The sequence below is a fragment of the Rhinolophus sinicus genome, linkage group LG10 (genome assembly GCF_036562045.2).
Source record: "Rhinolophus sinicus isolate RSC01 linkage group LG10, ASM3656204v1, whole genome shotgun sequence".
Lineage (NCBI taxonomy): Eukaryota > Metazoa > Chordata > Mammalia > Chiroptera > Rhinolophidae > Rhinolophus > Rhinolophus sinicus.
In genome coordinates this window covers 70,528,329-70,554,828 of record NC_133759.1, presented here as the reverse complement: position 1 = coordinate 70,554,828, position 26,500 = coordinate 70,528,329, and the positions used below count along the sequence as shown (strand labels likewise).

Here is a 26,500-nt window from a genome sequence, read left to right as displayed (position 1 = left end):
GTTAATTTGTATGTCAAATATTCTATAATCTTACTAATTTTGTTTACTTATTTAATTATTTTTAGAACTCACAGTATTTCAATTTATACTTATATGTCTATTGATATTTGCTTTATATATATTGAGACATAGTATAAGAAGCAAATAGATTTATAATTTTTTATAGATTTCTAGTGAATAAACATTTTTAGTTTCTGAAATAACTATCCTAATAATGCCTTTTTTCCTTAAGACTTTTTTCTTGACTCTAATATACATATAACTGTTATAGATATATAGGTTAACTCCTTTCATTAACATTTGTCTGTTATGCTTTTCTACTTTTAAAATGTTTCAGTGATTAGTTCATATGTATTACAATTTTCTCTAAGAATTGCACCTGTTGAAATTTTTTTAAATCCAGTCTGACAATCTTTGTCTTTTAACTGGCAAATTAACTCCATTTACATTGATTGTGATTACGGACATATTTGGTTTACATTAATTACCCTATTATTTTTAAATCCTTCCTGAAATTATCCACTCTTTATTCTATTCTGTTTCATAGAGTAATGTAATGTTTTCGCATTTATTTAGAAGTATGTTTTGTTTTTTAAATGAACACACATTTTTTTTTCTTGTTCTTCAAGTTAGCACTCTTAAATTTTGTGTGTGTTGATTTTAGAGGGTTACACAAAAAAGATGATCATATGATGAAGGAAATATTTGATTCTACTCTTCTGCAATTGCAAACAATTGTTTCCACCTAATCAAATTTTATGCTATTATCTTTATATCTCACAGAACTTTGACTTTCAAAACTAATCATTAAAACTGGAAAGTACTATACAACAGCCCTGTGATAAAGGCTCCTGTTCTCCCTCTGAGCTACACAAACATGCACCCCTCCTCCACTCCTCCTCCTCCCCACTCACCTCTTATCCATACTCTGGATTCCACCTCTCGGCTCTGGTCAGAGTACTGGACAGAACATGATATGCTGCCAGCATTTTGTTGGACTATAAGGGAAGTCTCCACATCAAATAGGCCACGTCTGTCTGCATCCACCTTTGAGTCTGAGGGCAAATCATGTCCTAGTGGGTCTTTCCACTTCACTGTGGGCTGGTGAAACCAGCCTGAGGACTTGCAGAGTAGCTGGATGCCTCCATCAACATATCCCATGATAGAAACCAGAGGAGCTGAGCCCAACGCTGGGGAGAAAACAGGAAAGGGATGAAAGCAAAGATCATGCTCCAAGGCCACAGAAGTTCTGAGTCAGATTCATAAAGCTCATAGAAATAATACTCCCACATTTCTTCTCTCCCTGATTTTCTCTCACAGACACATACACACTTATAGCACTGTAAGCTCTTCCAATGGTCTTTGTTCATTAACATGCATTTAACAACTGCTATATACCTGCATATTGCTAATCACTAGATAGGATGTGAATAAGACAGAGCTCCTTCTTATGAGGAACTTTTCCGGAGTTCAGCTGGGGAAGAGAGACCTGAACTGCCAGCTGTTAGATCGGCTAATTAAAGCAACAATGAGCCCAAATCAAATAGCAGTGAAACCTTTCATCATTTACTATCCTAGTATATTCACATAATGACTCCTCCCTCCTCCATTTCCCCCATGAATTGGCATGCTAGTCTAAGGTCAAGTGTATCTGTGCAGTGGAGGGGTTTGTGTCACTATTGAGAGTGTGCTAAACAAAAGACTTCGATAGTTTCATGGACTGTGAGGTTGGGAGAAAAGCGAAGGAAAGGGCTAGTTGTGGAAAGTTACAGGGTCCTGAGTCAGAGTGGGGGAAGATGTTTTCAAGTTTTCCCCCTCCTTTTCCTGATAAGAAGGCCTTGACAGTAGCACTTGAAAAAGACTCTGCCCCAGGCCTCAGACAGAGAGACCTAGGAATGAAGGCACCTGGGCTAGGAATGGAAATATGTGTAAGAGCATGAATTGGCAGGGGCATGGGAGTCTTCGACTACACCTCCTCAAGATACTGAAGGCATTGACTGTGCACAAAGTCTAGTGTGGGGTGGGCAGCTTTTTCTCTTGAGGCCTGTCAAGTAAAGACTTTGTAATTTTCTATGGTCAGGTCTTAAAAATCAGTAGGATTTTCACCAGGAACCAGACTCTCAGAACTCACTGACTAAGCAAGGAGAAAACTAAACAAATACATTTCATTGTGAAAAGTGCATATATGAAAATATGGTTAAGGACAGAGGTCAAGGAGATAGTGATTAACTGTTAGAGGAAGTCACACCTCCCAGGAGGTGACGTTTGTACCCTCCTGTGTCAGATGAAAGAGAAATATATAGGTGGACAAGTCAGGAAGAGGGAGAAGCATGCCAGACAGAAGGTCAGGTAGATACCATGGTGCAGAAAGCAGACATGGAAACTCAACTGACAACAGAAGACCAGGGACCTGAGTGATAAAGTTAAACAAGTTGATTGTCTACTGAAATTGAAGCTTCTAATAGGATTCAGGGTCTCAAAACATAATAGCCAAAATGTCCAGTTTTCAATTAAAAGTTACCCATCACACGAAGAACAGAAGACTGTTATCTTAAATGATAATAGACAATTGACTCACGCCAACACTGAGATAAATTAGATTGGAAATATCTAACAAAGGCTTTTCAATAGCTACCATAAAAATGATTCAACAAATGAATACAGTTTCTCTTGAAAAAATGAAAAATAGAATATCTCACCAAAATACAGAATTTATTTTTAGAAAGAACCAAAAGGAAATTATATAACTGAAAAAATACAATAACAAATAAAAAATTTACCTAATGGGCCTAATACTGGAATGGAAGTGACAGAAAATAGAATCAGTGAACATGGGGATAGATCAATATAATTTACCAAATTCAAACAATATAAAGAAACAGTATTTAAAAAAAAAAAAAAAAAAAAAAAAGACTATGCCTCCTGCCCCCAGGGACATTTGGGAACTTAACAAAATAGCAAACATTTGTATCATCAGAGTCCCAGAAAGAGGGGAGAGAGATAGAAGGACTGGAAAAGTATTTGAAAAAATGATGGCTGATCAACTCCCAAATTTAGTGAAAAACATTAAACAACAGTTTCAAGAAACTGAGGAAATACCAAATAGGAGCAACCCAAAGAAATTCACACTTATATAGTTAAAAATCAAATTTCTGAACACTAAAAGTGAAGGAAAAAATCATGTGTCATGTATGATGCCATGCGGGGTCTCAGCTCCCACTCCCCACATAAGAACGCAGGACATGGTGAGGCCAAAAAGGAACATCCACGGAGCCATAGATAGCGGAGTCATATCACTATATTCTTGCTGGTGGCTGGGGGAGGCACATGCAGTAGTAGCCACATGATCCGCAGTCCGCCATTCACTTCTCTGCCTACCAACCAACCAACAAATCAACGCAGCCCCACAGTTACATCAGTAGCCAATCGGCTAACCAGTTACAGCTGATGGCCAACCAATCACAGTTGATGGTCATTCACTACCTGAGCCAGCACCTCCCCAGCGAGGCACAGAGCCTGGAAACTGCTCTCTGGGACTCTGTCCCCACGTCATGAAAACAACCAGGGAGAAAGCATGTACTACATGTATAGAAACATCAATTTGAATGATAGCAGATTTCTCATCAGAAACATTGAATGCCAGAAAATTTCACATCTTTTCAGTGATAAAAGAACCGTCGGGGCAGCTGGATGCCTCAGTTGGTTAGAGCGTGAGCTCTTAACAAGGTTGCCAGTTCAATTCCCACATGGGCCAGTGAACTGTGCCCTCCACAAGTAGATAGAAAACAACGGCTTGAGCTTGAGCTTGAAGCTTAGCTGCTGGTGAGCGATGGGTTTGCTCAGTGGTTAGAGCTTGGTGCTCATAACACCAAGGTCACCGGTTCAAGTCCCACATGGGCCAGTGAGCCATGCTCTCCATAACTAGATTGAAAACAATGACTTGACCTGGAGCTGAGCTGTGCCCCCCACAACTAGATTGAAAAAACAACGACTTGACATCCTGAAAAAACACTGTTCCCCAATATTCCCTAATAATAATAATAATAATAATAATAATAATAATAATACAGTGTACAATGCCATGGTTTAAAAAACAAAACAAAACTGTCAACAGAAAATCCTATATCTGGGATAAGTGTCCTTCAGAAGGAAAATGCAAGACATTCTCAGATAGAGGGAAATGAGCGAATCTGTTGCTAGCCAACCTAGCCTTAAAGAATGGTTAAAGTGTATAGTATAAGGAATATAGTCAATAATAGTCAATAATATTATAATAAGTATGTCTGCACTAGATTTATTGGGGTGATCACTTCATAAGTTATATAAATGTCTAACCGCTATGTTGTACACTTAAACTAATATAATATTGTATAAGTATTTAAAAAATAAATAGAACTAAACTAGAAAAAAAGTTAAAGGAAATTCTTCAAACAAAAAAATAGATGAAAAAAGGAATGTTAGAACATTAGGACAGAAAAAAGAAACAATGAAGAGAGAAAAAATAAAACAGACTATCCTCATGAGTTTTGAAAATTCATTTGATGGTTGAAATAAAATTATAAACTATCTGATGTGGTGCACAAGGCAATGTTATTTCAAAGTTGGGGAAGAAAAGGGACCTAAGTGAGGTTTGCACATTTTTCTTAAAGTGACACAATGTAAATACCAGTAGATAAAATATTTATGTATATTATAACATCCTGAACAATTGCTAAGAAAACTGTACAAAGTGATATGTTCAAAGCACTACAATTGGTCAAGATGGAATCCTAAAAAAGTGTTTTAATAGCTCACAGAGAGTCTAAGAGACAGAGAGAGAGAGAGAGAGAAACAAATGAAGGAGAAACAAAGAAAGCAAGCAGAAACAAATGGCATATGTAAGCCCTAAATATCAATAACTACTTAAATGTTGTCTTAATTAATTAATTAATTAACCAATTAGAAATTGAAATTGGCAGAATAGTATATGCTGCCTAAAAGAAACTCACGTCAAATATAATGACATAAGTAAGCTAAAATGACATAGACCGCTGGTGGTCACCCTCCAAGAACAGGATGGTACTATCCCCTTACTCCCACCTCACTCAAAATTTATGCAGATGTCAAGAATGATGCCATTATACATGTACTGAGAAGGTATGATAATGTTTGTTACTCACATAATGAGGCTTTTTGGCACTATAGAGCAGGTTCCCAAGAATATCCAAAAATGGCATAAGAGAGCAAAGATAGGAGACTGGCTTGGTTTTCACTGTGGTTAGAGGGACAGGCTGAGGTAAACTTTCCTTCACATGTTGGGTAAGGATTCCATGATTTAAACTCCTCACTGGAACCAAATGAGGGAGGGTCAGGGCTTTCTTATCAGCTTGCCCAGATGTGCAGCAAAACAAGAAGGGGAAGTAGTATGAAAAAAGAGCTTGTCAGCATTAAAACACGAAAAAAATAGAGTAAGACCTTTATGACATATGCATGCAAACATTAATTTTTAAAAAGCAGGATTAGCTATATTAATGTCAAATAAAATGTATTTCAGAATAAATGAAATTACAAGAGACAAAGACAGACCTTACATAATGAAAAAATGATGAATCCACCATAACAACATCGCAATCCTAAATATTTGTGCATCTAACAACAGAACATTTTTTTTTAAGAATGGAGACAAAGTTTTAATTGTTGAAAATTTCAACACCCCATTCTCAGCAATTGATATAATTACTGATGGAAAAATAAGTAAGGATGAAGAATATCTGAACACAATCTACAAACAGGACCTAAATGACTCTTCTTAACAACAACAGAACACATATTCAAGTGCCAGTGAAACATCACCAAGATAGGCCGTATCCTGGCCTATGGACAAACTTGAAATAAATGAAATCACACACACAATGGAAGATTTTCCCAGAGAAACAAATCTGAGGGAGTTCATCACCATTAGACCTGCCTTACAAGAAATGCTGAACAGAGTTCAAGCTGAAATAAAAAGATGCTAATCAGCAACAGGAAAAAAAATACAAAAGTATGAAGCACACTGCTACAGGCAAATATATACTCAGATTTACAAAATTTTAATTCTGCAACAAGATGGTATGTTAACCACTTAACTATAATATAAAGGGTAAAGGAAGGAAGTATTAAAAATAACTACAGCTACTATAATTTGCTAATGAACAAACAATATAAAAGAGGTAAATTGTGACATCAATGATACAAAGAAAGGGATTTCCAGTCAAGATGGTGGAGTAGGTAAATGCTGTGATTTCTTCTTCTCAGATATCAAAATTTCAACTAAACTACAGAACAACCATCACTGAAAATTGCCTGAAGTCTAGCTGAGCAGAACTCCTATAAGTAAGGACATATATTGAAGAAGCCACCTCGAGCCTAGTAGGAAAAGCAGACACAAAATAGGCTGGTCCCACACCCACGTATGACCACTAAAAATTGGAAGGGATATCTCAGCTGTGGAGTTCTCCCTCAGAGGAGTGAGGATCTTAGTCCCATAACACTTTCCTCAGCCTACATCCAGTGCTGGGAAGAGAAGTCCCCATAACTCCTGGTTGTGAAAACCAGCAGAAATTGTGGCTAGGTGAGATGGAGGGTGGCTAGAGTCCCAGGTGATCCTCTTAAAGGGCCTGAGCACAGACTTACTCGATGATGGACTCACTCAGCATGGGGGTAGCAGCTTGGAAGGCACCAGGGACATACTGGGAGGACCTGAGTTCTCAGGCTTCAGGGCAAAGGCTGGAGGGGCAGCTTTCTCCCAGACAGAAGTGCTGGCAAAATCCACTGTTTCTATGCTGAGACTTTGCCCCTCCTTGTGTGCAGATGCAGGCGGGCACCATATCTGAGTCTCCATCAACCTGACTAACACTGTTCCTCCCCCTGGCCCTGGTGATTCCCTGAGACCACACCCCTACCCAAGTTGCAGTCCTACTCAATCTACTTCCAGTGGCTTGTCCATACAAATAGCTTATCTTAGCTCTTAGCTGTGAACTGTCCTAAAATTTCACAAAGTATCACAAAACCCAAATAAGTAGCGTCTGCTTTCAGCATATCCCGTACATCTTGCTGAGCAGCTGCAAGTCCAGATCTAGTGGCAGCCAGCCTCAGTTTGTGGTTTGGCCTCTAGAGGCACCTCCAAGCACAGCACAGGTGGCAGCCATTTGTGGATTGTTTTGTGGCTCATGCCAGGTGGCCTTGGGCAGGTCACAGGATGCAGCAGAACTTGGCCTGCTGTTGAACCTGGCCTGTGGTGGGGCCCCTCTCAGGAGGCCCCAGGAATGGTATGACCAGTAGCCAGTTTCAGACCAAGTCAGAGCATCACTTGTCAACCTCCTGGATGACACACCCAAAGGGCAGAATGGGCAGGCACCAGAGCTCTGCTAAAGTGAATTCTCGCTCTGTAGGATCAGCCCCTGCACAGCAGCTCCTCCACTGTAGTTGTGACAAGTCCTCACAATCAATCGGCCGAGGGTGAATCCCTCCTACTGACTTGTAAACAGCAACCGAGGCTCAACTACAACAGAAGGGCACACAAAACCACCACAAAAGACACACCTGGAGCACCTGGATCAGGTGACCATAGAGACTTTGCCATTGAGCCCCACAGCACACCTACTACATAAGGCCACCCTACTAAGACCAGGAGTCATAACAACCCTACCTAATACATAGAAACAAACAGAGGGAGGCAGCCAAAATGGGGAGACAAAGAAACATGTCCTGAACAAAAGAACAGAACAAAACTCCAGAAAAAGACCTAAATAAAATAAAGACAAGCAATCTACTAGACACAGAGTTCAAAACACTGGTTATAAGGATACTCAATAATCTCAGGGAGAACTTCAACAAGGAGACAGAAAACATAAACATGGAGATAGGAAACATAAAAAGAACCAGTCAGAAATAAGGAATACAATAACTGAAATGAAGACTACATTAGAGGGAATCAACAGTAGATGAGATGAAACAGGATTGAACCAGCAATTCAGAAGATAAGGTAGCAGAAAACACCCAATCAGAACAGCAAAGAGAAAGAAGAATCCAAAAAAATGAGGACAGTTTAAGGGACTTCTGGGACAACATCAAGTGTACCAACATTTGCATCAGAGGTACCAGCAGGAGAAGAGAGAGAGCAAGGAATAGAAAACCTATTTGAAAAAAATGACAGGAAACTTCCCTCACCTGGTGAAGGAAATAGATATACAAGGCCAGGAAGCACAGAGAATCCCAAAAAATATAAACCTAAAGAGTCCAAACCAAGACACATCATAATTAATGCCAAAAGTTAAAGACAAAGAGATAATCTTAAAAGCAACAAGAGAAAAGTAGTTAGTTACATGCAAGGGATCTCCCATAAAACTGTCAGCTGACTTCTCAAGAAAAACTTTGCAGGCCAGTAGGGAGTGGCAGGAAATATTGAAAATGGTGCAAAGCAAGGACCTACAACCAAGATTACCCAGCAAAGCTATCATTTAGAATCAAAGGACAGATAAAGAGCTTTCTAGGCAAGAAAAAGTTAAAGGAGTTCATCACCATGAAACCAGTATTACAAGATATGTTAAAGGGACAAGAAGAAGGAGAAGGAGAAGGAGAAGGAGAAGGAGAAGGAGAAGGAGAAGGAGAAGGAGAAGGAGAAGGAGAAGGAGAAGGAGAAGGAGAAGGAGAAGGAGAAGGAGAAGGAGAAGGAGAAGGAGAAGGAGAAGGAGAAGGAGAAGGAGAAGAAGAAGAAGAAGAAGAAGAAGAAGAAGAAGAAGAAGAAGAAGAAGAAGAAGAAGAAGGAAGAGAAGGAGGAGGAGGAGTTAAAAAATATGAATAGCAAAAGAAAATAACTACATATCTATCAACAATTACTTTAAATGTAAATGGATTAAATGTTCCAATTAAGAGACAATAGGGTGGCCTTTTCATGAAGCTGGAGCCAAAAGTGAAGAAGGAAGCCCCTGCCCTCCTAAAGCCAAAGACAAAGCAATGGCTAGACAAAGCAGAGACAAAGCAAAGAAGAAGTGCTGAAAGGCATCCACAGCCACACAAAAAAAGATCCCCACGTCACCCACTTTTCAAAGCCCAAGACACAGCAGCTCGAAAGGCAGCCTAAATATCCTTGGAAGAGTGCCCCAAGAGAAACAACCTTGACCACTATGCAATCATTAAATTCCTCCTAACTGCTGAGTCTGCCATGAAGAAGATAGAAGACAATAATACACTTATGTTCATTACGGCCAACAAGCACCAGATCAAACAGGCTGTGAAGAATCTCCATGACATTGATGTGGCCAAGGTCAACACCTGATCAGGCCTGATGGAGAGAAGGAGGCATGTTTGATTGGCTCCTGACTATGATGCTTTGGATATTGCCAAACAAATTGGGATCATCTAAACTGAGTTCAGCTGGTTAATTCCAAATATGAATTTTTTAACTGTAACAACAACAACAACAAAAACAACAACACAATAGGGTGGCTGAATGGATAAGAAAAGAAGACCTTTGCATATGCTGCCTACAAGAGAATCACTTCAGATTGAAAGACACACACTCTCTGAAAGTAAAGGGATGGAAAAAGGTATTCCAGGAAAATGGAAACAAATAAACAAAGCTGGGATAGCATATTTATACCAGACAAAACAGACTTTTAAACAAAGGCTATAACAAGAGACAAAGAAGGACCCAGTAATTCTACTTGTGGATATTTATCGAAAAAAAAACCCAAAACACTAATTTGGAAAGATTTATGCATCCCTATGTTCATTGCAGCATTATTTACAATAGCCAAAACATGGAGGCAACTAAGAGTCCATCAATGGATGAATGGATAAAGAAGAGGTTGTACATATATACAAAGGAATATAACTCAACCATAAAAATGGATGAAATCTTGCCATCTGCAACAACTTGGATGGACCTAGAGGGACCTAAGTGAAGTAAGTTACACAGAGAAAGACAAATACAGCATGATTTCACTTATATGTGGAATCTAAAAACGAAAATAAATTAAAAAAAAAAACAGAAGCAAACTTATAGATTCAGAGAACAAGCTGATGATTGCTAGATGGGTTTTTAGGGGGTAGTTGAAAAATGGGAAGGGATTAAGAGGTACAAATTGGTTGTTACAAAGTAGTCATGGGGATGTAAGGTATAGCAGAAGGAATATGGAATAACTATGTATGGTGTCAGATGGGTACTAGATTTATCGAAGGTGATAGATGGGAGTGAGGTTGGGAGATAGGGTGAAAAAGGTAGAGAAATTAAGAAGTATAAATTGGTAGTTACAAAATAATCATGGGGATATAAAGAAAAGCATAGGGAATATAGTTAATAATACGATAATAACTACATACAACATCAGGTGGGTACTTGCCAGGAGGATGACTTCTTAAATTACATAAATGTCTAACCACTATGCTGTACACATGACATTAATATAAAATAATATTTAATGTCAACTGTAATTCAAATATTAAAAAGGGGGGAAACAAAAGGGGAAAATACAAAAAGGGGTGTAAAATGGTGGAGCTTTTGGAGGCATTTGAAGTTAACTTGCTATCAGCTTAAAATGGACTGTTTTAACTATAAGATGTTTTATGTAAATCTCATGGTAACTACAAAACAAACACCTAGAAGGTTCTCAAAAGATAAAAAGAAGGGACTCATAGCATACTACCATGGAATATCTCCAATTCACAAAAATAAGTGACAAGAGAGGAAAAAAAGAACAATGAAACTATAAAACAGTTGAAAAGAAATAAGATGGCACTAGTAAGTCCCTATATATCAATAATTACTCTACCTGTAAGCGGACTGAATTCATCAATGAAAAGGCACAAAGTAGCTGGATGGATAAGAAAAAGAAGACCCAACTACATGCTGCTTACAACAGACTCACTTCTGCTTTAAGAACACACATAGGTGAAAATTGAAGGAATAGAAAAAGATATTCCATGCAAGTGTAGACCAAAAGAAAGCAGGGATAGTTATATTTATATCAGAAAAAATAGACTTTAAACCAAAAACATTAATAAGAGGCAAAGAAGATCACTATATGATGATAAAAGGGTCACATCGTTAAGAAGATATAACTATCATAAATATGCACACCCAACATTAAAGCACCTAAATACATTAAGCAAATATTATCAGATCTGAAGGGAGAAATAGACAATACAATAATAGTGGGGAACTCCAATACTCTCCCCTCAGCAAGAGGAAATCAGATAGAAAATCAATAAGGAAACATTAGATTTGAACCATGCATTCGATCAAATGAACCTAACAGCCACTTAGAGAACATTCTATCCAACATCAGCAGAATATACATTCTTCTGAAGTACACATGAAACATTCTGCAGGATACATCATATAATAGGAAGTAAAATGAGTCTTAGCAAATTTAAGAAGACTGAAATCATACCAAGTATTTATTTCAACTACAATGGTATTAAACTAAAAGTCAACAACTTGAAGAAAGCTAGAATGTCTACAAATATGTGGAAATTAACACACTTTGAACAACCCATGGATCAAAGAAGCCAAAAAGGGAAATAAGAAAAAGAATTAAAAACAAACAAAAATGGAAACACTACATATCAAAACATGTGAAATGCTGCAAAAGCAGTTCTGAAGCAGTCTACAGTGAGAAATGCATATGTTAATAAAATAGAACGATCTAGGATAAACAAACTAACTTTTTACACCTCAAGGAACTAGAAAAAGGAGAGCAAACTAGGCCTACAGTTAGCAGAAAGAAGAAAGTAACAAAAATCAGAGTACAGATAAATGAAATAGAGAACAAAAAAAATCAAAATGAATTTAACAGCATATGAAAAGGATCCTTCCTCAGGTCCAAGTGGGATTTGTTCCTGGGATGTAAGAGTGGTTCAGTTTGAAATAATAAATGTGATACACTTATTAATAGAATGAAAGATAAAAATCATATTACTATCTCAATAGATACAGAAAAGGCATTTGACAAAATACAACAATATTTTATGATAAAAACACTTAACAAATTGGGTATAGAAGGAACATAACTCAACATAATAAAAGCCATATATGACAAACACAGAGCTAACATTATAGTCAACGGTGAAAAATCAAACGTTTTTCTCTAAGATCAGGAATAAGACAAGCACACCACTCTCATCATCTTATTCAATATAGTAGAGCAGGTCTTTAAATAAAGTCTGTTTTCTGAACAGACTCTTCACAAAATAAATTATATAAATCGTTATTAAGGACAAGAAAAATTATGCCATTTCATGCAACATCAATTTTGTTATAATGTTGATGAGAAAAAAAAATTCTTGCCTGGAGCCACTGTCTGTGCAGTTTGCAGATTCTCCCCATGTCTGCGTGGGTTTTCTCTGGGTATTCCAGTTTCCTCCCACATCCCAAAGATGTGCACATTAGGTTAATTGGCATATCTAAATTGTCCCAGGATAAGTGAGTATGGGTGTGTGTGTGAGTGCACCCAGTGATGGAATGGCGTCCTGTCCAGGGTTAACTCCTACCTTACACCCTGAGATGCTGGAAGAGGATTCAGCCACCTGTGACCCTGAACTGGATTAAGCAGGTTTGTAAATAATTATCTTATTTGTTTATGTTAATCTTTCTTAAATGTATGTATAGTTTACATTTATTTCAGAGTTTAATATTAGATGTGTTTTGGGTCTTTATTTAGAAGTTCAGTGATGTTTTTGTCACTAGAAATATGCCATAGGAACTTAAGTCTTGTTTATATCAATTAGCCTGTGGTAAAATTGGTTTTGGTATATGTTATTTCATTAAAAGTCACAGATTCCAAGGACCTATCAATAACATTAAGTGAGGACTTACTGTACTGACAAAGAAGTAAAACACATCCAAATTGAAACTGAGGAGGTAAAATTGTTATGTGCAGATGATATGATCTTATATATAGAAAATCCTAAAGACTAGACAGAACTCTGCCCCCCCCAAAAAAAAACACCTGTTGGAACTAATCAACTATTGACCTTCAAAACACAGCCAGATGTTTCTCCAGCACAGTGGTTCATTTGGGCACAACAAAGAATTGCAGTTTGGGACATGGCAAACTAAACACAAGTACAGAGAAGCAAAGGGGATGAATGTTCCGTTATGGACTTGCGAAGAGCAATTGTAAATGAAGAGTCCATTGGAGGAAACTGAAAGTTTGAAGTATAGCGACTTTTCATTGGCTGAGTTATGTCAGTCTCCCATTGGCCCAGCTGTTACTGGGCAAGGAGGACTCTTTTCTTCCACCTGCTGAGATAGTAAAGGAGTAACACTTCCTGTCAGAGTTGCAAGGTACATTTCTTCCTATTGGAGTCGAGTGACACACACCTGACATGGGCATGGAGTGACACATACCTGAAAGTTCTCTCTTCTAGCCTTCTGACTCCATTTGAAATGTGATTTATCTTTATTAATTTCTACACAAGAAATGCAGTTAAGTTTCATGACATGAATACAATATAGAAAAATCAGTTGAGTTTCTATACATTAACAACTAAATATCAGAAAAAGAAATTAAAAAACTATCCCATTAATAATAGCATCAAAGACAATAAAATACTTAGGAATACATTTAAACAAGGATGTGAAAGATCTATACAATGAAAACTACAAGATTTTGATGACAGAAATTGAGACAACACCAAATGGAAAGATATTCTGCATTTATGAATAGAAGAATTAATATTGGTAAAGTGTCCATACTACCCAAAGCCATCTATAGACTCGATGCAACCCCTATCAAAATTCTGGTGATATTTTTACAGAAATAGAAAAAAAAATCCTAAAATTTGTGTGAAACCCAAAAGACTCTGAATAGCCAAAGAAATCTTGAGTAAGAACAAAGCCAGAGGAACCATACTTCCTGATTTCGAACTATACTACAAAGCTATAGTAATTGAAATAGTATGGTACTGACACGTCATCAAAATGGCGGCGTGCAGTGAGCCTCTGTAAAGCTCCCCTAGAATTTACAACTAATCGAACAATAATAATTCCACACAGGATTCCCTGCACAGCAGAGAGGCAAGACAAAGAGGCCCACTACTGAATTCACCTAAAGGTGGGCGAATCACGCAAGTAAGGGAGAAGGGAAGGGAGAAGTGCAGAGACCGAGCCGTGGGGGCATAGAACGCAGACCTAGCTCAGTGATCCGAGCTCGCAGCATCCCAGAACTACTGCAGCCACGGGAGAGGGAAGAACTGGGACAGCTAGGGCTCTGCTTATGGCACACAAGGCTGAGGGGGCAGCATATAACACGGCTGAACCTAACGCTCATGGCAGAGACCTCAGAGAAAAGACTGAGGGAAGAAGGCTGAAAACGGTGGTTTAAGCCCTCACTGCCAAGCAGAGAAGGGAAGCCTTAGGCACTGAGACTACCCACCCCAGAGCTCACCCCGCCCCCACCTGCCCAGTGCTACAAGTGGAACAGTAGCAGTGTCAGATCAAAAGAACAGAATATTTGCTGTTCTGAGAACTGTAGACCGCAGACACAGATTCTCAGCCCAACTAGTTCCAGCAAAGGGCAGGGAGCTGTGGAAGCAGGACCGGCTGTGGTGGTGGTCGCCGCCATTGCTCTGGGCCCCTCTCACAACTCAACCCGCCCCTGGCCCCACCTATCTGGGCGGATCCCTGCAGGAGTAAACAGAACTGCTGAAACATACAGGCTCTGAATCTGGTGCAGGAAGAGCTTTGGAACTTCAAAAGCTCTCCACATACCCACACGGACACTGTGCCCTGTGACCCAGGTGAACTATTAACAGAGAAGAAGCCCGTCTCCCAGGGAATCCCCCCATTGTGTGAGAAGCTGGAATAGTGCAGAGAAAACATAGCACTACAGCGTAGAGAGAAAAAAAGACTGCAGTTGTAGAGAAAATAAAATACTCTGCCAATAAGTACTGGAAAACAAAAGAAAGACCACTTCCTATTAATTTGTTGCAGAAGCCACTGCTATAGATGTCTAGGGAGAGAAATAATAAATCAGTAATTGCCATGAATAAACAAGGCAACAATACAGCTCAGAAAGAAAGTGAAAAGTCTCTAGAAAAGGAACTTAAACATATGGAAATATGTGACTTAAATGACAGAGAATTCAAGATTGCAGTTCTTAAAAAATTCAACGAGATGCAAGAAAACACAGCAAGGCAGTTTAATGAATTCAGAAACACAATCAAAGAACAACATGAGCATTTTATGAAAGAGATTGAAATTTTAAAAAAGAACCAAATAGAATTTCTGGAGATTAAGAACTCAATAGAAGAAATTAAGAATGAAATAACCAGCTTAGGTAGTAGAGTTGACCAGATGGAGGAAAGAATCAGTGACATCGAAGATAGAAACCTGGAAATTACACAGATGGAAGAAGAAAGAGACTTGAGACTTAAAAGAAATGAAAGAACTCTACAAGAACTTTCTGACTCCATCAGAAAGAGCAATATAAGAATAATGGGCATACCAGAAGGAGAAGAAAGAGAGAGGGGAACAGAGAATATATTCAAACAAATTGTCGATGAGAACTTCCCAAACTTGTGGACAGAACTGGATCCTCGAATCCAAGAAGCAAATAGAACACCTAATTACCTCAATCCCAACAGGCCTTCTCCAAGGCACATTGAATTGAAGCTGTCTAAAATCAACGACAAAGAAAGAATCCTCAAGGCAGCCAGGGAAAAGAAGACGGTAACCTACAAAAGAAAGCCCATTAGATTATCATCAGATTTTTCAGCAGAAACTCTACAAGCCAGGCGGGAGTGGAACCAAATATTCAAACTATTGAAAGAGAGAAATTATGAGCCAAGAATAATATATCCAGCAAAGATATCCTTTAGATATGAAGGAGGAATAAAGACTTTTCCAGACATAATGAAGCGAAGGGAAGTTTCTAATACACGACCTGCACTACAAGAAATACTAAAGCAGGCTATTCGACCACCATCAACAGGGACAATTTGTGGCAACCGAAATATAAAAAGGGGAGAGTAAAGGCCTTAACCAGAATATGGGAATGGAGAAAGTAAGCCTGCTGAAGAAAATGGAATACTCTAAATATTAATTTTTTTTACATAAACTTAAGCGTAACCACTCAAAAAAAATCCAGTACTGAAATATATACTGTAATAAAAAAAGAAACAGAGGGAAACATCATAGAATACCACCACAAATAAATAATAAACAACAACAAACAGGCAAAGAAACAATGGAGACACAGATTTACCAGAAAACTAAAGATAGAATGACAGGAAATCCTCACATATCAATAATCACCCTAAATGTAAATGGACTGAACTCACCAATAAAAAGGCACAGAATAGAAGATTGGATCCAAAAACTGAAACCAACCATATGCTGTATCCAAGAGACACATCTCAGCTACAAAGACAAGCATAGACCCAAAGTGAAAGGGTGGAAATTGACACTCCAAGCAAATGGTGCCCAGAGAAAATCAGGTGTAGCCATAATGATATCAGATGAAACAGACTTCAAGGTGAAAAAGATAACAAGAGACAAAGATGGACATTTCATAATGGTAAAGGGACTATACAACAAGAAGACATAACAGTCATCAATATTTATGCCCCCAATCAGGGAGCACCAAAATATACCAAGCAACTACTAACAGAACTAAAGGGAGAAATTGACCAAAACACAATTATACTAGGGGACTTAAATACATCATTGACAGCTATGGATAGATCATCCAAACAGAAAATAAATAACGAAATAGCAGCCCTAAATGACACATTAGATGAAATGGACATAATTGACATTTATAGAGCACTTCATCCTAAAACATCAGACTATACATTCTTTTCTAGTGTACATGGAACATTCTCAAGGATAGACCATATATTGGGACATAAAATCAGCCTCAGCAAATTTAAGAAGATTGAAATCATACCAAGCATATTCTCTGATCACAAGGCTTTGAAATTGAGTATCAACTGCAAAAAGAAAGCAGGAAAACACACAAATACATGGAGATTAAACAACATACTTTTAAAGAACGACTGGGTCAAAGAAGAAATTAGAGGAGAGATCAAAAGATACATAGAAACAAATGACAATGAAAATACATCCTACCAAAATTTTTGGGATGCAGCAAAAGCAGTTTTAAGAGGGAAATTTATATCATTACAGGCCTATCTCAAGAAACAAGAAAAATCCCAAATAAATAACCTCATGTTACACCTTAAAGAGCTAGAAAAGAAGAACAAGTGAAACCCAAGGTCAGCAGAAGAAAGGAAATCACAAAAATCAGAGCAGAACTAAATGAAATAGAGAACAAAAAGACAATAGAAAAAATTAATGTGACAAAGAGCTGGTTCTTTGAAAAGATTAACAAAATTGACAAACCCTTGGCTAGACTCACTAAGATAAAAGAGAAGACACTAATTAACAAAATCAGAAATGAAAAAGGGAAGTTATCACGGACACCACAGAAATACAAAGGATCATCCAAGAATACTATGAAGGACTATATGCCACCAAATTCAATAACCTAGAAGAAATGGACAAGTTCTTAGAAACATATAGCCTTCCAAGGCTGAACCATGAAGAACTGGAAAATCTAAACAGACCGATCACCAGTAAATTGAATCAGTCATCCAAAACCTTCCCAAAAGCAAAAGTCCGGGACCAGATGGCTTCACTAGTGAATTCTACCAAACCTTCAAAGAGGATCTAATACCAATCCTGCTCAAACTCTTCCAAAAATTGAAGAAGAGACAGTACTCCCTAACTCATTTTATGAGGCCAACATTACCCTGATACCAAAACCTGGTAAGGACAACACAAAAAAGAAAACTACAGACCAATATCTCTGATGAATACAGATGCAAAAATCCTAAACAAAATTCTAGCAAATCGAATACAACAATGCATTAAAAGATTATTCATCACGACCAAGTGGGGTTCATCCCAGGGCACAAGGATGGTTCAACATATCAAATCCATCAATGTGATACATCACATAAACAAAATAAAGGACAAAAATCATATGATTATATCAATTGATGCAGAAAAAGCATTTGACAAGATACAACATCCATTTATGATTAAAACACTTAATAAAATAGGTATAGAAGGAAAATACCTTAACATAATAAAGGCCATATATGACAAGCCCTCAGCTAATCTCATAATTAATGGTGAAAAACTGAAGCCCTTTGCTCTACGTTCAGGAACACGACAGGGCTGTCCCCTATCACCTCTGCTTTTCAACATAGTGTTGGAAGTCCTTGCCAGAGCAATCAGGCAAGAGAAAGAAATAAAAGGTATCTAAATTGGGAATGAAGAAATTAAATTATCACTCTTTGCAGATGACATGATGCTATATATAGAAAACCATAAAGACTCCACCAAAATGCTATTAGAAACAATGAACGAACACAGTAAAGTTGCTGGCTACAAAATCAACGCACAAAAGTCCATTGCCTTCCTATATACTAACAATGAAATCCCAGAAAAAGAAATACAAAAAACAATTCCTTTTGCAATTGCAGCAAAAAGAAGAAAATACCTAAGAATAAACTTAACCAAGGATGTGAAGGACCTGTATGCTGAAAACTATAGGACATTTTTGAAAGAAATGGAAAGACATTCCGTGCTCATGGATTGGAAGAATCAAAATAGTTAACATGGCCATATTACCCAAAGCAATATACAGATTTAATGCAATCCCCATCAAAATTCCAATGGCATTTTTAAAAGAAATAGAACAAAAAAAATCATCAGATTTGTTTGGAACCACAAGAGACACCAAATAGCCAAAGCAATCTTAAGAAAAACGAACAATGCAGGAGGTATCATACTCCCTGTTTAGCTTGTACTACAGGGCTACAATAATCAAAACAGCATGGTAATGGCAGAAAAACAGACACATAGACCAATGGAATAGAATTGAGAACCCAGAAATAAAACCACATAAATATGGACAGATAATTTTGACAAAGAAGCTAAAAACATACAATGGAGGAAAGACAGCCTCTTCAATAAATGGTGCTGGGAGAATTGGATAGCCACGTGCAAAAGAATGAAACTGGACTGCTATCTGTCACCATGTACCAAAATTAATTCAAAATGGATCAAAGACTTAAGCATAAGACCTGACACAATAAACTGCATAGAAGAAAACATAGGTACTAAACTTATGGACCTTGGGTTCAAAGAGCATTTTATGAATTTGACTCCAAAGGCAATGGAAGTAAAAGCTAAAATAAACGAATGGGACTATATGAAACTTAAAAGCTTCTGCACAGCAAAAGAAACCATCGACAAAATAAAGAGGCAACCAACTGAATGGGAGAAGATTTTTGCAAACAGTGCCTCAGATAAGGGGCTAATATCCAAAATATACAAGGAACTCATGCAACTCAACAACAACAAAACAAACAACCCAGTTGAAAAATGGGCAGAGGACCTGAAGAGACATTTCTCCAAAGAGGACATACAAATGGCAAATAGACATATGAAAAAATGCTCAACATCACTAATCATCAGAGAAATGCAAATCAAAACCACAATGAGATATCACCTCACCCCAGTCAGAATGGCTATCATCAACAAGACAAATAGTAACAAGTGTTGGAGAGGCTGTGGAGAAAAAGGAACCCTCATACACTGTTGGTGGGAATGCAGACTGGTGCAGCCGTTATGGAAGGCAGTGTGGAGGTTCCTCAAAAATTACGAATAGAATTACCATATGACCCAGCAATCCCTCTCCTGGGTATCTACCCAAAAATCTGAAAACATTTACATAAAGACACGTGTGCTCCAATGTTCATTGCAGCTTTGTTTACGTGGCCAAGACATGGAAACAACCAAAATGTCCTTCGATAGATGAATGGATAAAGAAGTTGTGGTATATATACACAATGGAATACTATTCAGTAAGAAAAGATGATATAGGAACATTTGTGACAACATGGATGGATCTTGAGAGTATGATGCTAAGTGAAATAAGTCAGACAGAAAAAGCAGAGAACCATATGATTTCACTGATATGTGGTATATAAACCAAAAACAACAAAAGAACAAGACAAACAAATGAGAAACAAAAACTCATAGACACAGACAATAGTTTAGTGGTTACCAGAGGGTAAGGGGGTGGGGGTGGGAGATGAGGGTAAGGGGATCAAATATATGGTGATGGAAGGAGAACTGACTCTGGGTGGTGAACACACAATGGGATTTATAGATGATGTAATACAGAATTGTACACCTGAAATCTATGTAATTTTATTAACAATTGTCACTCCAATAAATTTTTTTAAAAAATGTAAAAAAAAAAGAAAGAAAGAAATCGTATGGTACTAACATAAAAATAGACACATAGACCAATGGAACAGAATCAAGGGCCCAAGTAACCCCCACATATATAGTCAACTAATATTTGACAAGGGAACTAAGAATACTCAATGGGGAAATGACAGTCTTTTCAACAAATGATGTTGGGAAAACTGTATTACTACACACATAAAATGAAATTGGACCCTATCTTATTACTCACAAAAATTAACTGAAAATGGATTAAAGCCTTAGATGTAACACGTGATAGAATAAAATTCCTAGAAGAAAGCATATAGAAGAAGCTCCTTGACAATTATTCTTGGATCAACACCACAAGTTCAAGCAACCAAAGCAAAAATCGACAAGTGGGACTACATCAAACTAAAAACTTCTGCACAGCAAAATAAACAACCAACAAAATGAAAAGGCAACCTATAGAATGCGAGAAAATATTTTCAAAGTATATATCACATAAAGGAATCATATTCAGAATATATAAAGAACTCATATAACTCAACACCAAAAAACAAACAATCCAATTTAAACAAACAGACAGAACCCAGAACAGACACTTCTCTCAAGAAGGCACACAAATGGCCAACAAATGTATGAAAATATGCTCAACTTCACCAGCTATGAGGGAAATGCAAATCAAAACCACAATGGGATATCACCTCAAACCTCTTCAAATGGCTATTATCAACAAGGCAAGTAATATCAAATATTGGAGAGGATGTGGAGAAAAAGGAACCCTCCTACACTGATGGTGGGAATGTAAATTGGTACAGCCACTAGGGAAAACAGTATGGAGGTTCCTCAAAAAATTAAGAATATAGCTACAATATGACCCAGCAATCCCTCTTCTGGGTATCTATAAAAAAAAAAAAAAAAAAAAATGAAAACATTTGTTTGTAAAGAAATATGTATCCCAATGTTCATTGCAGCATTGTTCATGGTGGCCAAGACATGGAAACAACCTGAGTGTACTTTGATGAATGACTGGATAAAGATGTGGTGCATATATATAATAGAATACTACTTGGCCATTTGTATGTTTTCTTGAGAGAAGTGTCTGTTCAGGTCTTCTGTCCATTTTTTAAATTGAATTGTTTGCTTTGGTGTTGAGTTTTACGAGTTCTTTATATATCTAGATATTACTCCCTTACCTGATATATAGTTTTAAAAAATGAAATACTGCCATTTACTACAACATGGATGTATCTTGAGAACATCATGCTAAGTGCAGCAAGTCAAGTCAGATGGAAATAGACAAGGACAATATGATTTCCCCCTTATGTGGAATATAAAACAGAAAGCAACAAATGGACAAACAAAATAAACAAACAACCCCCCACCCCTGCCGCAAGAAAAAGTCTCATAGACACAGATAACAGTATGGTGGTTACCAAAAGGGAAAGGTGGTGGTGAGAGGTAGAAGAGGGTAAAGGGGATCAAACATATGGTGACAAAAGAAGACTTAACTTTGGGTGTTGAACACACAATGCAATGTACAAATGATGTGTTTTAGAATTGTGCACTTGAAACTTATATAATCTCATTAACCAATGTTACCCCAATAAATTTAATAAAATTAATTTTTAAAAGTGTGCATTGGTAAGTAAAAGAAGCCAATCTGAAAGGGCTATACACTGTATGATTACAAATATATGACAATTGTGGAAAAGGCAAAACTATGGAGCCAGTAAAAAGATCACTGGTTGCCAGAGGTTTAGCAGAGAAGAATAAATAGTTTAATTTTTCTGCAAACTGAAAACTGTTGAAAAAAATAAAGGCTAAAAAGGATACCATGAGCATATTCTTACCATACAACCCAGCAGTTCCACTCCTGAGCATTTACCCTAGAGAAATAAAAACTTAGGCTATCCAAAGACCTGTACACAAATGTTCATTAAAGTCTTATCTGTAAAAGCGAAAACTGGAAACAACCCTAATGTTCAATGGGTGAATGGCTAAACAATCTTGGTACATCCATACCATGGAATACTGCTCAGCAATAACAGGGAACAAACTATTGATACAGGCAACTCAAGGGCATGGTGTTCAGTGGAAAAGCCAATCTCAGAGGTCATGTATTGTGTAATTGTATTTATGTACACTTTAGAAATGACAAAATTATGGAAATGGAGAAGACATAAATGGATGCCAGGGCTTGGGGAGTAAGGAGGGTTGCAAGTAAGGGAGTAAGGAGGGGAGTCAGGGGAGTTGGTGGGTAAGGAGGGTTAATGTGACTATAAGGAGGTAGCAGAGGGAGATCTCAATGGTCATGGGCTAGGTCTACACCCTGATGTTGATGTCATGTGGTTACATAAAATGACATAGAACTATACACATGAGGCAGATTAAATGAACAGTGTATGATCTAAACTCCTAACTAAACGACCTAAGATATTTTTGAAACTCCTTATTCAACAAATAGTTCAAAAAGTCCCAGTTGGTTCTACCAGACAACTAGGTTATGAGTTCTCTGAAATGAGCAACTGACCTGAAACCTGCAGCTCCCAGATGGCCTCCTGGTCATTATTCTGGGAGATGAACCCACATCCATAGAGACCAGTGTCTGAGAGAGTGACCTTCTTCAGCCTCAGGGAGACATGCCCCTCCGCTATGGAGTCCTTCAGCAGCTCAGTTCTCCCTCGATAGGCTGGCATCTGCCTATGGCGCTGGTCTTTCCCTTCTCTGTAGAGATGCACCACAGCATGGAACTGATTTCTGAAGAACCGCACTTCCATGGCCTCCGCACTTGTCTTAGGAGAGAGGAAGCACGAGAACACTGCGTCCTCCCCGACCACGACCTGGACGGGCTTGTCTGGTCCCATCACCTGCCACTGGCCTGTGGAAGGAAGCACAAGAGATAACTGAGCAAAGACCCTGTCAGTGTGTCCTGCTCATGGCCAGCGTGTGCCCAGGGGTGCGACATCCATCTGATCTCCTTTCCAAACCAGTGACCAGCGTTTGTACATCCCTTACACTTGACAGATCACTTCCACATCCCTTGCTTCATTCTGTATCACAAACATCCGACAGGTGTGTGTTATTGACATTCCCATTTCCAAGATGGAAACACAATGTATCAGAGAGACTAAGTAAGTTAATCAGGGGCATGAGAGCACTTTCCAAATGCTGACCCTCTGACTGGAAGAGAATCTAAACCCACATTCTCTTGTCTCTGCCCGTCTGCTTCACCACACACTCACAACAGCCACTTTTCATCTTCTGCGCTAAAAGCTAAAGATGATCCATTTTCCAGGAGGGAATATTAACAACAAAGTCTCTAGTTTAGGATAATTTGTTTCCTTCAAGCTCATGGTTACATCTTGTAAATGTTTCAATGGTATAAGAAAGGAATGTCTTTGTCCATAGGTTAAACCTTTACTTGTACTTCCTTATTTTATTTATCTGCTTCTGCCAAATTCTGAGAGGCATGTATGACATTGTGACAAGGAGATTTTGCAGTTTTCATGTTAGAGATTTGCTCTCTGGTGAATTCATGGTGATTCTCCTTCCATGGAGTGTGCTTTATGAACACACCTCTTTGGGAGCGTCTCTTAATTAATTCACATGTATGCATTTCTGATATGTGCATAGATGGGTGTGCTGGAGTGTGTATACTCATCAGAGGAAAGGGGGTCACACTGTAAATTTCCTTTTCAAGCACGAGGAAATTCCCAAAGTGATCACTTATTTTTAAATAAGTGAATATCTTTATTTTACGACCCATTATTTCTTACTTTAAATATGTTTTATACATCTTTTTGAAATGTATTTTGCTCATGCATTTTGAAGAAGAGTCAGATGATATAAAATGTGACTTTGCAGCAGAATGTCTGTTCATACACCGGCCTGACCTAGCAGATGCTGAGTGCTGCCACTCACGCCACCCTGAGTCCTCTTGCAGTGGGCTGGGCATGTCCCTGCCCTCTGACAGCCCCACCCAGGAGTCTGGCCTCTGCTCCCTGCTGAGGGCTTTCTCTGCCCTTTGGAACCTGCTCAGTCTGGTGCAGGGCAGCCCAGAAGTGCTGAGAATTGAACAGTGGTGGGGGTACACGTCCCCAGTGGAGGCAGCAGGCAGTGAATGTTGGGATGATCCTGGGTTGCCATTTGTGTGGCCCCTCAGAAGGTGTTTCCATGTCAGTAACCTGTTCATTGGCACACCCTCTTTCGGTTTTCCTCCCTTCTGGCTTTACTCTTTCCACTCTCTTACTTTCGTTCCCAGAATCACTCTTGCACCAGCCCATCTGCACTCAGACCCTTATCCCTGACTGCTTTGGGGACTCAGCTTAGGTGGGCTGTGCTGCTGCTGTTGTGCCTTCAGGGCTGTGGGGGGTTCTCGAGCTGAGGGAACTTTTCCTGTGGTTTCTCTATTCCTCTGGCCAGCCCTTACTGCTGCTGTCATTTTCCTTACCTACAGCAGCTCCTTCCACCCTTTACTCCTCCTTCCCCTGGGGACCAGCGATGAAAAACTGTCTGTCGTTGAACACAGGCTCTGAGCTAATGGAACGCTGAGCTCTGCTCTATGTATAGGAACTCATGTGATCTCCACGCCAGCCTGATCAGGGTGTGATGCCATCTCCTATCAAATGAGCACACAGACACCTGGTAGAATCATGAGCTGCCAAGATCATAAGCAGAGGAAATGGGGGTTTAAAATAAAGTCTTTTTGCCTCTAAGGTCCATGACATCTGCTGCCTCTCCAGGATGCAGAGCAGTCAAAGAAACTCTTCAGAAAATGGATGAGAATGAACGTCATGAGAGGCTGTCCTGTGAACAAGACATATGGGTTTTGCTGTGGAAACATGGAGTGTGGCTTGATTACCCTTATTTCTGTCTTCTTTGCCATGATCTACACAACAGACAGAGCAGATGAGTGGCAGAATGAATGAACCTTTCTGAACCTGTCCAGAAAGACTGGACCTTGTACATTTGGACACCACCTGTACATAGAGAGTGGTCTACTCCAGCCCTCAGCTTCCTCTCTGTACCTTATTCAGTTACTCAACATCCTACACACCAGCCTTTGTGTTGACCATAACTAGAAGAAGAAAGAAGAGTGGACTTCTTCTCAGACTATGCCAGGTTACAACTCAGTCTTCATTTGAAGATCAGGACACCTTCCCCCACCCTCAGGTCACATACCACAGGTGTTTCCCACACAACATGTCCACAGCTGGACCATTATCTTTTCTCCAAACATTTTAGTCAGTGTCCCTTCTACCCCGGCACCCATGTAAGAACCTGGTGCTCTCCTAGAGACCCCTGCCTAAACTCCACAGCCCACCTGGGATAAACATTTAATTTATTCTCCTTCACATCCTTGGTGTGTCCCCTCCCCACTCCCAGGCCCCTCTTCAGCACTCTTTGCCATGATTTCTGGGCTGTTGTCACTGTTGGCACAGTGCCCGAGACCTTCCCGTTGCCCCCTGATCCCCACAGCCCCAGGCATTGATAGATGTCAACCTGGGGCAGAAGTCAGGGAAATGCAAACAAGAAAGATACACTAACCCACTGTGGTGAGATCATGCAGCTAAAAATCTAAGAATGTTAACCAACAAGAAGAGAGGCAGACAGAGTCTCGCCTGGAGGCTTACCTGAGCCCAGCCCCAGGAGACTGAGAAGCAAAGTGAGCACGGGAGTCCCAAGGGCCATGGATGTGTCTGCAGGTCGACCTCACGCTATGGAAACAGACGACAGCAGGGACAGAAGGATGGACCAATTAGAGAGAAGAGGGCTCAGACCAGCTTCTGGTGTGAGGAGCCATGAAGAGGCAGAGCTTGAGCTGATGGCAAACTGCACCATTCTTTTTAGAGTCACCTGATACAGACATGGCCCTGTGTGTTAGGGGAGAGGGGACTCTGCACTTTGAATCACTGCATTTATTGGCCAGCCATAAACATCCATCTCAGACCAAGAAAGCAATGATAGAGAAGGGGGGTGGGGCCCACTGGGAGGGGTTTGTCCTGGGTCAACACTGTGCCCTGTGTGGGTGGCACAGGAATGACAGATGTGGGGATATTAAGGTCCAATCTGGCAGGTAGAACTGTATGGGCGGTGGGATCCAGTCCTATAAAAGAGGTTGTCACAGTTGAGGGTAACAGATTGTGCAGATAAATAGGTGCCATTCCACAGGGGTAAATAAGAATAAGTGAGATGAACATTTCCTGGCATAGCCTGAGGTAATCC

The 26,500-nt window shown here is 39.1% G+C and overlaps 2 protein-coding genes across 2 annotated transcripts in view; both read right to left on the bottom strand.

The window, feature by feature from the left end:
- Positions 1 to 26,500, bottom strand: part of LOC141567351 (butyrophilin-like protein 9) — a 365,947-nt gene that overhangs the window by 268,072 nt on the left and 71,375 nt on the right. The window lies entirely within an intron of this gene.
- Positions 868 to 25,966, bottom strand: LOC109439462 (butyrophilin-like protein 8). Its single transcript, XM_019719775.2, has 3 exons — positions 25,909 to 25,966; positions 22,806 to 23,153; positions 868 to 1,190 (listed from the first exon to the last, which is right to left on the bottom strand). The coding sequence occupies exons 1-3, from the start codon at positions 25,964 to 25,966 to the stop codon at positions 868 to 870; spliced, it is 729 nt and encodes a 242-aa protein (XP_019575334.2).

Coding starts and splice junctions, on each gene's coding strand:
- LOC109439462 (XM_019719775.2), bottom strand. CDS start 25,966: ATGGCCCTTGGGACTCCCGTGCTCACTTTGCTTCTCAGTCTCCTGGGG. Junction 23,154..25,908: donor TCTCCTGGGGCTGGGCTCAG/GTAAGCCTCCAG, acceptor TTCCTTCCACAG/GCCAGTGGCAGGTGATGGGA. Junction 1,191..22,805: donor CTGGGAGCTGCAGGTTTCAG/GTCAGTTGCTCA, acceptor TTTTCTCCCCAG/CGTTGGGCTCAGCTCCTCTG.